Below are 14,278 nucleotides of genomic sequence, written 5' to 3' on the forward strand. Positions count from 1 at the left end.
GGGGGGCCCACCTGCTCTCCAAGGCGCCAGAAGGGAGGACGAGGAAGGTCGGATGGAGGCTCATCAAGGAGAGGAGCAACCTGGAATGAAGGAGAAGCTTCCTGGCAGGGAGGACAGTCAACCAGGGGAACAGAAGGTGTGGGTGCTCCATCACGGGGGGCGTTGAAGAAGAGACTGGACAAGCCCCCTGTCTGAAACGGCCCAGGGGCTCCTGCTTGACCAGGGGCTTTTCAACCTTTTCACAGATTGTACCACTTTTAGGACCTGACCATATTCCAGTACCACCAGTGCCTAGCAGAAACCTGATGACTGAAAAAAAAGGGGGGGGGCGCATTTTAGGTTTTACTGCTTAGATTCATTTGTTGCTATAAAAATGGCTACTTTATATTATGGAAAACTAAAAAGTTGATGTTTGATGTTAATGCTTCATTCTACTGCAACAGAGGAAGCAGAGGCGTAGCGTGGGGGATGCAGGGGGGGGGCCGGCCGCACCGGGCGCAACATCTGGGGGGGTGCGCTCGCACTCGCAGCTCTCTGCCCCTGCCTGGCTCACTCACTCTCTCTGCAGTGCTGGCTGTGCGAATCCGATCCGAGCCGCCGGGTCGCCAACGCCGCCCACTGTGGAGGGGGGGGGTGCCTTGCCCCGGGTGCTGACAACCCACGCTACGCCACTGAGAGGAAGTCAAAAGTCAATGCCTTTTCCCCTTTTCACTTTTTTCCCTTCCTCCTCCCCACTGCGTCCTACTGCTTTTGTATTTTTGTATTTTATTCCATAATCTAATAAAAAGTTACAAACCGTAAAAAAAAAAAAAGGAAAAAAGTACCAGTTTTAATTTATTCGGTGGTGGTTCCTCTGCTCTCAGGACCCCCGGCTATGCAGGCCGCCCAGAGCCCTGAGCAGTGGAGGGCAAGCACCCAGCTCAGCCCAGCCTTCCCCAAGGGGGTGCCCGGCTGGGCTTACCTTACCCTCCAGGCTGCTGCTTGGCTCGCTCTCCTTGGCCAGGTTGCTCATGGTGTGTGTGGGAGAGCAAAATGTGTGGGTCAGAGGGAGGCCCACTCCTTCTCCATGCGAGGAGACATGGCTTTGTAACCAAAGCATCCTCAGTGATAGGATGGGAGGCCACCAGAAGAGTCAGGAGGAGGGGACAAGGGGAGGGCATAAGGGCATAAGGGCTGGTTGTGGCCAAGTGCTAAGGCAGGACTTCCCTCAGACCCTCCTTCCCTCTTATTATAATCTTCCTTCTTTCCTTCCTTCGCGCTCAGGAAGGGATGGCGGGAGGGGGAGAGATTGCCAGTGGCCATGTTGCTGCCGGCCCCAGCTATCCCACGCAGGCAGGGACGGTCCCGGTGAAAGGGAAGCCTGGCGGTGGCTGCGAGGCTAGGTCAGCGAGCGGGCGTGGTGCTGATCTGCTGGTGGAGGCCATCAAAGCCGGAACACGCTCAGCCTTAGATCCACGGGGCAGTCCTGGAGCCAGCGAGCCCCCCCCCCGCCGTCTCTGCCCCACCCCTGGGGGTGCACGGAGAAGACTGCAAGCACACAAGGGCTGGCGTCCTGGGGGAAAGAGACGCGCTTCTCTTGCCTTCTTTCTTTCTCAGTGGTCAGCAGGGATGGTGGGCACTCGTCGCCTCTTCGCGTGCCCAGGGGGCGGGGCAGGGGCAACCCCTCGCTGGCCTATTCCCGCCAAAACCTTTTATATCCTCTCCTCTCTCCCCCCTCCTCCTTTTTCAGGGCATCTCCAGCTCCCGTAAGCGCCGATCAGCTGGAGCCCGGCGCTGATCCTGGCGCCTCTGCCGAGCCCCGACAGCCCTGCAGCTCCAGCTCTCTCTCCCCCAGGCTTGTGTGCACATTCCTCTCCCCCTCAGCTATCACTTCTCTAGGACGGTCGCGTTCCACCTGCCAGGTGCCAAAGTACCACTGGTGGTACGCGTATCACCTGTTGAAAAGCCCTGGACTAGAAGACCTCCAAGGTGCCTTCCAGCTCTTTTCTGATGTGCCTCCGCAGAGCCTGGGTTTGGCAGACCAATGTTGTTAGAGTTAAAAAAAACTCTGCTAAAAAACACGGATGGAAGTCCCATCTGCACCTGATGGGTTTCTGTAAGAGGTTCTTATGAAAGGGGAAAAAAAATTTCCTCCTGTACTTATAAGTTAATAAAAGAGACGGTAGGACCTAAACTTCGGACTCGAAAGGATGTCATAAGACCCACACTGGAGTTACCTTACGTCCTATTTTAACCGAAGAGAACTAAAACTGTGACATAAAGACACCCATATTACAACATTCGGCGGGCCTCAGTGATAGAACAGTCAATCTTCCCATAGGAGGGGGAGGGGGCCAGTGGAAGGCACTTCTGAAATCTTCCCAAGAAAACCGCAGGGGCTGGTCCAGGCAATTGCCAGGAGTCAACACTGACTTGAAGGGGGGGGGGGGGAAAGGAGGTTTTTGACTTTGCATTAAAGAGTCAATCTTTGAATATAGAATTGTAGCAAAGGCTCTAGTGCGCTTGGCAGTTTCCAAAGTCCTGGAAAGCAAAGGGCAGCTGCCAGAACCCGGGTGACGTCACAGAGGGAGGCCCAGAGTTCCACCTCCCGGTGTGGCAGTTGGAAAGCTGCCCCCAAGGTGAAGGTGGCGGAGGCTCGGAGCACCTGGGCGCCCCACGGGTACTGTGAACTAGCACAAGTGCAGTAGTGTTTTGAGGGTTGGTTTTTGTTCTTTTGTTTGGATCCCAATTAAATTCCTGAAGATTAAATGAGCTTCTGCCTTTTCTATAGATCGTGGTGTCGATGTGCATTGCCTTGGAGAGAAAAATTCCCGGCCCAGTTTTGAAAGTGTAATAGCCAGAAATACAGACAGCTTGAATGAATTATAAATTATCTTATAATGGCCTAAACAAGTAAAGGAACACTATATAACTCTTTACTTGGTTCCTTTCATCTACACTGTCAATAGTTTGGTACACCAAGTCAATATGAATTTTTTTATTTTTCTCATGAGTGAAAAATGTCTTTTATCCTAAGCAGACTTTCATGTTCTAGAGGAGTTTCCGCAGCTCTACGGATGGGCAAGAGTACAGCTGCCATCATCCTAAGCCAGGATAGGAAACTTACATCCCTCCGAATTCCCCATTAGTCCTCCCTCATGTCCACGCCTGCCTGGGCGGCTCCTGTGGGCTGGAGCCGTGTCTCTCCTCTCGAGAGCAGCGAGTTGTTTGTATTTTGTTCAGGATGCTGACCAGTTTTCTTTGTGGACTCGGTTCCCATCACTCAGCTCAAGTCACTTGAAGGAGAGAGGTCTTGACACCCTTTCGGCTTTGTTTACTAAGCTCTTGAAGCCTCTCTTCTGTCACTCAGAGTGCCCAATATTGATTCTTCTGTTCAGATGAATATGGTGGCCTGGGAATGTGAGAAGTGCAGCAAGCCATCACATGGAGGGATCCAGTCAAGACCAGGAAGGAATCGGCCGAAACCTTGAAAAAGCCAGTCAAAATCGGGACGGTACCAGTCAACCATATAGCCATCAGGTGAGGGAGGAATGGAACTGTAGCTTTCCTCTACCTGTGATGTTTATGGGTCTGTAATATTGCTGGATAGCAGGCATCCAAAGAAGGTATGGGAACATAGTAGCAGGAATGCAGATTTCAAGGATAAGGGAATCATTCGAGGTTTCTTTTTCAAAAACTGGAAATTTGGAGCAAGGGAGAGGTGATCTTGAAACTGTAAAATCTAACCATTAGGTCAATTTCCTTAGGCGAAGCCCCTTGGCAGAGAGAAAGCTTTCTTAGGTAGGAAAAGAGAGACAAAAATATTCATTTATATCACAATGCTGGAATGGTTTTAGATACTAGATAAAAACTGTTCATAGAGCCAAACAAGGTCAGCTGTAGAAGCAGTACAAGACGTGCATAAAATTTATATGTTAAATTTTGCTGTTTATATTTGCATATTTTCAAAATGTGGATGTGCATTCTTTTGCTACGTTCAGTAGTAATTAAAATATACCCCATGGTTTAATTGCAAGCTGCTGGATCCTATTGCATCCTATCCATGCAGTCTTATACACTTTCCTGTATTCTGAACTACTTGTATAGAATTGAAGCTCAAGATTCCTTAGAGCGGCTTCTGTTAACAAGTATTTACCCTGTCTGTGAAGTATAAATCGATTTCACCCATTATGTAAAATTCTCTCCAAAATTCATGAAATTTTAAACAGAAACGTCCAATTCAAATTGTCAAAAGCTTTCTCTGCATCTAAAAAAATCAACACAGCTTTTGTTTTTCATTACTGTATGTTCCAAATATTCAGTGGTGGGATTCAAATAGGTGAACAACCAGTTCTTTGTGTGGATGCCGCTTCCGTAAGTCCATTCTGGGCCTGGGCAACAAAAAATTAGCTACTGGTTCTGCCAAAGTGGTGCGAACTGGCTGAATCCCACCACTGCAAATATTCCAAAATACTCAACACGGTTCCAGCATTAACCTCTTTGCCGTAATCTCTTAATGGATATTTTGTAAGGAAAAACTGAAATCAAGTATAAAACTATAATTAAAAATAATGTAAAGATTTTGCTAGCTGGTTGAAAAGTTACAAGTATCCCCAGTGCTTTTTTTGTAAAAAAAAAAAAAAAAAAAAAAAAGGTGGCGGAACTCACACGCGTCATACAACTTGCCTTGCCTACCCTACAAGGTTCCATCCAAAAAAGGTGCCGGAACTCTGTTCTGAGCGTTCTATGACCAAAAAAAAGCCCTGAATATCCCCCTTATGGATATATACTGATTGTCTTAATTTGCCCTATTTAAAGATAATTCATTAAGGCTTTCTTTTTTTAAGGAAACAGATGTTCAAGCCTTCTCTGCAATCAGAGAGGATTGGCCTGGGAATTCTGAAAACATTTCTAACAGGTAGGAGGTTAAAGCTCATCAAGATTATTGTAAGATTGTAAGCAATGTAACTATCTTTGGCCACGAGATTCTGATGGGTGGGTGTAGCCCACCGATACAGACGCTCTGCAGGGTTTGTCTTTCCTTTTAAGAAGGCTCCCTTTTAAACATGTAGAAGGAAACAGAGTCTCTTAGCTTCGCCTTTCCTCTCACAGGCCAAGAGGTCCACCTTTGCTCATGCCCCTGCGAGCCTCTGCAGCCAGGTGGGCCCTCCTTCGGCTGTTTCTTGGCTTGACTGAGGGACCCTGTCACACTTCACTGCGTGGAGGAACTGGTCCTGGGATGGCCCTGTGTGGGAGGGACACAAAGATCAGCCCTGTCACTGGGCTTCTTCTTAACCTCTGTATGAAGCCCTGAAGGGGGGGGGGCTTCAAGAAGTTCAAACTGAAGGATCATCACTATACAGGGGGTCCTCACTTAACAACCGTGAGTTCAGTGATGGTTGGAAGTTAAGTTGATGCTGTAAAGATACATCCCATTGATGACGGTGTATGACCTTCATAGTGTACTCATTCATTGTAGTCAGTATGTGTTGTTCTGTGCTTGACCTGTGGGGTTTTTTTCCTTTCTCCCCCTCTCCCCCTTGCAGAGCAGAGGGATTACAAGAGAGGAAGCTGCTTGCTCTTTTACACCTCAAAAGCAATGCAGCTGCACTGGCAAGTGGGGCTGGGAACCTCAGGGGCAGAGTGCAAACAGCTGGCTGTCCTGTCCTGAAATCTCCTCTTCTTCAATCACTCCACTCTGTGAGGCGGGAGGAGAGGAAAAAGGCAAGCAATTTCATTAGGCCATCTCTCTGTTGCCTCACCCTCACCCTCACTCCCCCCACACGCACACCTGTCCTTGCAAAGCGGAGAGATTGGAGAGGGATTTCAAGAGAGCAAGTTCCTCTACCCTACAAAAGAGCTGCCTGTCCCAGTTGGGGTCACTAAGCAAGGACTGCCTATACCTGTTCAGTTACTCAGCGAATCAGGGAAAGCCTCGGAACGATATGCGAGAACTGTTTTAAGGTGGACCCTGTGATTAAACGGGGGACCTCGAGTGGCCCTCTTGAATGGAAGTGCTTTTTCCTCCTGAAGTCTGTCGCCCAGCATACAAGCTGATCCACCTGGCATGTGTTTTGCCTCGGGCATTCATGAACCAGGGGCACTTGGGCTGCAGGGTCCTCCTGACTGTCCCTGCCAGGCCTATTTCTTAGCCCACAGGTGAATTCTCTATCGCCATCTTCCTTCTGAGAGATTCTCTCTGGTAAACGAGAGGGGGAAGCTAATGCTTGCTTGGAGTTGCTTTCATTCTAGGGACTTGAATATAAGCATGTTACGTGTCTACCTGCAATTCTTAGATGAATAACGTTATTCTAAAGCCCTCAGAGAGTTTACTCTAAAACACAAAGAAGGCAGGAAACTCTAGGAACAGAAGACTACAGCAGTGATGAAGATGAAGTCCAAAGGTTGACCACACTGCCCCAAGGTATCTAGAATCTGCCTTCTATTGACCTTTTAATGCCACTGAAGGATAAACCCTCTTCTGTGTGGTCTCAATCATATAGAAAGTGTATTTTGGATTATAATGAGTAGATAAAAATAAAGCCTTCTTTAAATTAGGCTTTTCCCAAGGACCCACAAGGAAGCTGTTTGGCTAACTTGCCATCTACAGATCTGAATTTATTTGAGAGGGGGGGAGGGAGGGGGGAGAGAGGGAGGGATGCAATATTTTTTTCATCATTCACAATTCTAACATTTTAATGTCTTCTTGTCTGAATTATTTTTGGTCTGTACTGCTGCCAAAGGAGGCTGCCTGGCAGCTGCAGAGAGTCCTGGTTGAAACGGATTATCTGGACCCTTTTCAGTCAGGTCTCAGCCCAATTATGAAGCACTCACAGAAACATTCACACTTTGGATGGGAGTAGTGCATCCGCCTAGATCTTCTCAGTGTCCATTGGCCATAGAGTATCCTTGGGGGGGGGCACCTGTGGGATCTGAGCCAGGGCAGGGGGAGTGCTGCGCTGGTTTGCCTCCTTTCCCAAAGTTAAGAGGGAAAGAGAGATACCAGCAGCCCATGCCTGCCCCTTATGGGTGCCGCAGGGCTTGGTACTTTCTCTGCTTGGATGTTTCTAACGTTGTTTTATTGGCTTTGCTGTTTTTATTGTTTAATTTTTTTACTTTTTAATTGTAATATATTTTATGAACGGTCAGCGGCCCAGAGTCACTGATTGAGACGGGCATCCATAGAAATCGAACAAGCGAACGGAGACAGGAAAGCAGACCGAGGGCTCTCGGGTCTCAGCGAGAAGACGCTCGCCTGCCCCTCGTTCCTCCAGCAGTCCTTGGAGGTTTTAATCTGCTGGGCAACGCGTGAACCGAGAGTGAAGTTCAATGCTCTGGATAGAGCTCTACGGCCTGTTCAATCTCTTCAGCTGGAAACATAATTATTTTCTAATCATTTGAAGGGCCATCAGTTGTCAATGAAGAGGAGTTGGCCCAACTGGCACTAATCAAGCCATTACGGTCAAAAGGTGGCCTGCGACATAATGCCAGACAACTAATCCAGGAGATTCAAAGACAAATTGAAGAACAGGAGATCCTGAAAGAGTTTTTGGTGAGTTCTCTACCTTATATCCAAACTTTTGTTATTACAGTCCTGGCAGAAATGGTTTCCAGGAAATGAACTTTTGGGTCCCATTTTGCATACAAAGTTAGATTTTGTCACCAAGTTGGTACTCAGAAAGGAGCATCGGCCAATCAAAAGTTTCAAAGGGAACTAAATTAAAGTATATTTTGTTAATCACAATATATGGAATAAGTCACTGGTTTTATATAGTATGCTAAGCAAATCCATTATGTCTAACTCATTTCAACCACTCCTTTAACTAAAGTAAGCAAATGTTTGTTTAAAAAAATCATATACCCGACTTTATCTTTGTGTTAGAGTTTAGAACACCTGAAGCCCCTGGATGACTGCCAGGTTGCCAAAGCACCAGAAAACCGGGAAAAGAACAGATACCGGGATATTCTCCCGTGTAAGAAATACTTCTTTGTTTCTTTATGCTATTTTCATCCCAGTGAAATCTCACATGTCTTCGAAGTTTATAATAAAAACAACAGGATGAAAAAAAAACATACCATCCAAATCTCAAAGCAAAAACCAATTCAGGAGAGTAAGAACCACGAGGCTTGCAGGAGGTGGATGTCTGCGAAAGGCTGCTTGGACAGCTCCATTTCCAGGGGTTCCCTAAAAGCTACCCAGAGGGACCAGTCTGGTCTCAGTGGGCAGCCGTGGCATGGCGCTGGCACTGCCACGAGGGGCAACACAGTCTGCCTTTGGCTTCCCTTGGGAATATAATAGTGCGGCACCTCGGTGACAGGGTGGGGGAACATCAATCTGAGGCCAAGTTAAATGAGACCGCCTGGCCCATGTTTAATGTTTGGACCGTTCTACCCGGGGGAATTCCGGCTCTCTCTCCCAATGTGCAGCCATGCATTCAGCCTCCGTGGATATGAGGGCGGAACGGTGGCCGCGAAGGGTCCACAGAGGGGGCTCGGTGGCTGCCATTTTACACACACCCCGGCCAGATCCCCCACATAGCCACAAATATATCCAACTTTGGATCATTTTCCTCAAAAGGATAAATGGACAACTATCTCATTTTTTATTGGTTGTCTAGTTTTAGGATCACATTTTAGGTCATATTTATGCAGGAATATTAAAATTTAAAGGATTCACAAACTTTTTTAAGCATCACTGCATGTCAGTAGCCAGAAGGTTTATAATTAAATGTGTTGCTTAATTTTATAACATCTTAGTTTGGGAAGACAGTTATGATGCAGCGTTTTATTTCTTCAGAATTTTTACAAGCTGCTCCTGAATAGTATTATTTCCAGGACAACTAGCAAAATAGGAAAAACAGAAAAAAATAGCACCATATAATGTATAAACATCTAAACAGATATACTGTATTTCTCTGCCAATGCTTCTGTATCTTGGCGACTGAATAATCAAAAAGCCCATTGGAGTTGCTTTTTTTCCTTCCTCCCTCCCTCCCCTCCCCTCCCCTCCCTTTCCAGATGATGCCACCCGCGTACCCATTGGGGAGGCGAAGGGCTACATCAACGCCAGCTACATCCGTGTGCCAGTGGGCACAGAAGAGCTCTGCTACATCTCCACTCAGGGTCCCCTGCTTTCTACCACCAGCGACTTCTGGAGAATGGTCTGGGAAAATAACTCCAACATCATTGCTATGATTACACGAGAACAGGAACACGGAGTGTCGAAATGCCACCGATACTGGCCTGAGCCGCCTCTCAATTCTTTGGATTTACTTCGTTTTCGGCTGCAACTACTCAACTACCAAATCCTGGATTATTTCGTCATTAGAATCATAGAAATAATCAACAAACAGGCAAGGCACCCCTAACACAATAAATGCAACAACTGGCAATGCAGCATTTGGTTTTTCAATTAATAATCCAGGCTAGATTTGTTTATGTCGTGGCAGCCAATGATAAGAAGCATTTTAGGCATGAATCTTCTGTTAGAAATGCATCTAATCTTGCGCAAAACAAAACATTTGTAATTTCGTTTTGTAGCTCATCTCTAACAAAATCGTGCTCTGCTTGTCAGTGTGTACAGTCTGTCCCCAAAATGGCATTGCTAATAGCAATAGCCATAGGCTTATACACCGCTTCCCAGTGCTTTACAGCCCTCTCTGAGCAGTTTACTGAGTCAGCCTGTTGCCCCCCCCCCCAACAATCTGGGTCCTCCGTTTACCCGCCTTGCAAGGACGGGAGGCTGAGTCAACCTTGGGCCGGTCAGGATGGAGCTGCTGGCAGTGAGCAACGAATTAGCCTGCAATGCTGCCTTCTAGGCCCCCCTGCGCCCCCACGTAGGTCCTCAGTGGCAAAAGAGCTCCCTGGTGAGCAGGGGGACCTTTCCAGCTCTGGGGCTCCCAGGCGGTGGAAGAGGCTGCTGTGAAACACGGAGCGGCTTCTCCTCAGCCGGCAATGCTAAATTGTCCCCTGCCAGGAGCCTGCCCTGAGCTAAAGTTTCTTCAGATGCTCCATAAGACCCTTTCTGACTCTCTGGCTCTAGGAATTGCTTTAAGAGCGCTTCATATGTTCGCAGGGCTTTTTTTTTGGTCATAGAACGCCCAGAACGGAGTTCCGGCACTTTTTTTGGATTGAACCTTGTAGGGCAGGCAAGGCGGGTTGTATGACGTGTGTGAGTTCTGGCACCTTTTCTTTTTTTCTTTTTCTTTTACAAAAAAAGCACTGTATGTCCGTGTATCTTTCTGTTGCAGACACAGGAAAGGCGCCTTGTGCAGCACCTCCAGTTTACAAACTGGCCAGACCACGGGACTCCCAGATCGTTACAGCACCTGGTCAAATTTGTTCGCTACATGAGAAAATCCCACCAGTCAGGCCCGGTCATTGCTCACTGCAGCGCTGGGATCGGAAGAAGCGGGGTGCTGCTTTGCGTGGATATTGTGTTGATTTACATAGAAAAGGACTTGTGTGTAAGTCTCAAAGCAAACATGTTTGTGTTTGTCCTGTTGCAAAGAATGAGAGGAAATTAGAAGAAGGTTTCCTTCTTAAAGCTTCAGCAGCATAAAATGTAACAGGCCTGCCTAGAAATACACAATCTCCACAATCCTTCCAGTGACTGGCCTTTTCAAATGCAAGCGGAAAGGGACTCTGTTTTACCTCCCAATGTTGTTTCTCCCAGACTGAGCTCCAGATATACCCGTTCAGCTGTGAATTTGATTGGTTGAGAACTGACCAGTTCATAGATTTCTCATAGATCCTCTCCTGCTGGATAATAAATGAATAACTTGGGTAAGAAAAAGCCCCCCCCCCCCCCGGCTGCAGGCAAAGCTTCTCTCTGCTCTGCCATTCTGTCCTTCCAGTCCCAGGGCTGTTCCTGTCCTCCGGAAACCATTTTTCCGGGCTGATATGAACTGTATGTGATTAAAATGTTTATTTTAAAGGATTCCAAAATAGAAGCAGCAAGAGTCACCGTTTCATCTGAATCCAATGCCCGCTTCTGGTTCTGAACTCTGCATTTCTAAAGCTCCTCTTTGCAAAACTTTGTCCTTGTAACAGAAAATTGCTGCAAATTAGAAATTGCTATGTAAATGTTAAGAATTATAATTAGATGCTCAGTGCCATGTCCAGTAACAGATAGCTTTTCCCCCCTCATGCTGCAGTTTGACATCAAGCAGATAGTGACCCACATGAGAAATCAGCGCTTCGGAATGATCCAAACCAAGGTTAGGAACACCGACTCTTTCTTTGCGTACGCAAGGCCAGGTTAAGCATACAAAAGGTTGCATTATTTTATGCTGGGGAAGGATAGGCCAGTTTGTGCCAGGTTTGTGCCAGGTTGTCAGGAGGAGCCTAAGTCCAGTTCAATCCATCCGAATGAATCCCCCATCCCCCCCATCCAAGCAGATGCGGGATGCAAAGCCGGCCTGCTTCACAGCGTGAGATCAGACAGGAGGACAGAAGGAGAACATGCCCTCCTTCCGCCATATTTCTGTGTTACTTTGACTTGCTTTTAGCTTTCTGAGATGTCCAAACGTCCATTGGAAGGCCCAGGTGAGACGGTGAAGCCCCCCCCCCTCCCCTTCTTGCTCTTCTTGGCACCTTTCCCCTTTAGAGGTGGGATGATTCAAACTGACCTCTGCCTTCCTTTGGGGCCGAGCAAATTTGCTTTGGTCTTCCCACCCCCCCTCCCCTTCCCCCCCTGCACTACTATCTGTTGCTTGCCTGCTTAAGTGAAGATGTTCCTCCAGTGAGCTGCTGTGATGTCATAGCAAGCAAAGGTATTGTCTGGAGGGAAGCCAACTGGTCCAACAACCTTAGGAGAACAGCTTGGGAAGACTCACAGTGAATAACACAGATATACGATCCTATAGGGCAGTGGTGGCGAACCTATGGCACAGGTGCCAGAGGCGGCACTCAGAGCCCTCTCTGTGGGCACGCGTGCCGTCGCCCCAGTCCTAGGCCTTCAGCTGGGTTTTATAAAACCTTTTCGCTTTAGGCCTCCACCACCGTGTGCAAAAAAAAAAAAAGGTTCAATCAATCAGTCAATTTCAACTTCTCCCGGGAAAAAAAAGATCTTGCAAAGTTGGAATTGATTGATTGAACTTTTTAGTCCCACCCAGTCTGCCATTACCACTGCAACCACGCCCTCCCAATTGGCCACACCCAGCCAATGGGCCACACCCAGCCAATGGGCCACACCCACCCGGCACCCGACGATGCATAAGTGGGTTTTGGGTTGCAGTTTGGGCACTCGGTCTCTAAAAGGTTCGCCATCACTGCTATAGAGGGAAATGCTCGAATGGAAGAACAGGAACAGACGTTCAGATATAGACAAGCAGCAAAGTAAAATTGGACAGAGTCGGCTGCTTTGTTCTTGTTTATTAGAACACCAGCACTGCATGTCTTTAACGTACTATCACTTTCTCACTGTTTTTGACCATGACACATATCAAATAACTCTACTTCATTGTGAATTTGCGTGGACGTGCTGAAACCTGAAGTAACTATCTATTTTCTTCAGCCTCTGCTGGGAAAGTAACTGGCTGTTTTCTTCTCCTCCTCCTCCTCACCTAGGAGCAGTACATGTTTTGCTATGAAATAGCTCTCGAAGCTCTGAAGAACATCCAAAGTAGGGATTCCCAGTAAGGACAGACTGCAGCTATCAAATACGTCAGACTCATTTTATTAATTGCAACTCGAGATGTGAAGAGAAGCACTGTAAACATTGGGTTGCATTCCACTTCAGTGCCTGAAAACACGAACTCTTAAGACCGCCGTCCAACATAGGAAAGCCAGTGTAGACAGAGCGCTAGCTGTATAAACAAGGCTGCTTGTGACTGAATTCAGCTCTGCTGGCCTCTGTTCACGGTGAGCCTGAGTTGCATCAAACACAAATATGGTATTTTCCCTTGGATCTGAGTGGCAGCTGAACGGGTTTTGTGTGTGTGTCTCTATGGGGCTCTGAGGCCACAGGAGGTCCGTTTCTTTTTCACCACCAGAAAAGAGAGCTCTGAGCCCACCATTTAAAGCAGGCAAAATCTTCAAGAAAGATGATGAGAACCCACCCAAGCACTCTGGGCTTCAGTGATAAAAACACGACTTCTGAAATCCACAGTGTGGATAAATGTTAGCGTTAGAATATGAGTTGCACCATGATAGAAGGAGATAGAAGAAAACTCAGAAGAAAGCTTGTTTGAATTCCAGAGTATAATGGGGGCTTTTAAATACTGTCCTAACCATGTATGCTCTGATTTATTTTATTTTCTAGCCGTGTTTTGAAGCTCAGCTTCCTAAATCAATATTTTATTTAGGTATAAAGGAAGAAGTGGAGGAACAAGTTGATTTGATTCAAGGAATTCTTCTTTCTTTCATGAAAATGTAATGTCTTTCAGTTTCAAAGCTCTTTTCATAAGTTAACAGTATTTTGAAACTGAAACATATTTTGAAGAATGCTAAAAGTATAATTTCACTCCTTGGAAATGGTTCTAGATGGGCAGCTGATTAGGGTATATAGCAAGTAAAAATATTTTATGCTAGTCTTTATAAATTAATAGGACATCCGAGTATCCCATATGGCTTTAAATCTTTGAGCAGCAAAATATATACACATGCAATTATTACTGCTTAGGTATTTCTGAGTCTGCTTTTGTTCACCCGCACGACAAAGTCTTGTGATATTATCATACATGGGAACTATCATACACAAGAAGAAAAATCAGGGTTGTTAACCCCCATTGCAGCGATGGTAGCATTTTCAGAGGCAATATATTACTTAGATAAAAATACTGTACCTACTATGGCTGAATAATTTACAATTCTGACATGTTTAGATGCCACTGTAAAAGGCAATCATAAAACATTGTTTCCTTTTTTATGAAACTCTTATGTGATGTGGACACCACAAGATGGAAACACTGAAAGAGTTACCACATTACTCAGTTGGTCTCAGGATCACGTCCACCAGTGCAACTATGAAAGGATCCATATTTTCATTGGTAGGAAATAAAGTATGATTTCTCTTTAGGTGAATATTGTAACTTGAGTTGATGCTGTAACCTTTAAAATGTTATTGTTCAGTTGTGCTGTGTTTTCCTTCTGTACTGTGTATTTATTTATTTATTTATTTATTTATTTATTGCATTTATATCCCGCCCTTCTCCTTTCGGACTCAGGGCGGCTGACAAATTAGATAAAATACTAACATATATACATATTATGCCTAATTAAAAATTTAATTAAAACGAAATATTTGAATATGTCCAATTAAAAGTAATTAAAACCCCTATAAAATCCCCTAGGCCAG

At 46.2% G+C, this 14,278-nt stretch overlaps 1 protein-coding gene across 1 annotated transcript in view; it reads left to right on the forward strand.

Annotated features, from left to right (window-relative positions):
- The first annotated feature begins 3,423 nt into the window (after window positions 1-3,423).
- PTPN20 (protein tyrosine phosphatase non-receptor type 20) overlaps window positions 3,424-14,278 on the forward strand; it is a 21,322-nt gene continuing 10,467 nt past the window's right edge. Inside the window, exons 1-9 of the mRNA XM_029285506.1 lie at window positions 3,424-3,519; window positions 4,827-4,897; window positions 5,526-5,596; window positions 7,383-7,531; window positions 7,862-7,952; window positions 8,998-9,332; window positions 10,230-10,445; window positions 11,136-11,198; window positions 12,550-12,604. Coding sequence (XP_029141339.1) covers window positions 3,424-3,519; window positions 4,827-4,897; window positions 5,526-5,596; window positions 7,383-7,531; window positions 7,862-7,952; window positions 8,998-9,332; window positions 10,230-10,445; window positions 11,136-11,198; window positions 12,550-12,604 — 1,147 coding nt within the window. The remainder of the gene's footprint in view (window positions 3,520-4,826; window positions 4,898-5,525; window positions 5,597-7,382; window positions 7,532-7,861; window positions 7,953-8,997; window positions 9,333-10,229; window positions 10,446-11,135; window positions 11,199-12,549; window positions 12,605-14,278) is intronic.

This window comes from Protobothrops mucrosquamatus, unplaced genomic scaffold, assembly GCF_001527695.2.
Source record: "Protobothrops mucrosquamatus isolate PMUCROS unplaced genomic scaffold, P.Mucros_1.0 scaffold1781, whole genome shotgun sequence".
Classification (NCBI taxonomy): Eukaryota; Metazoa; Chordata; class Lepidosauria; order Squamata; family Viperidae; genus Protobothrops; species Protobothrops mucrosquamatus.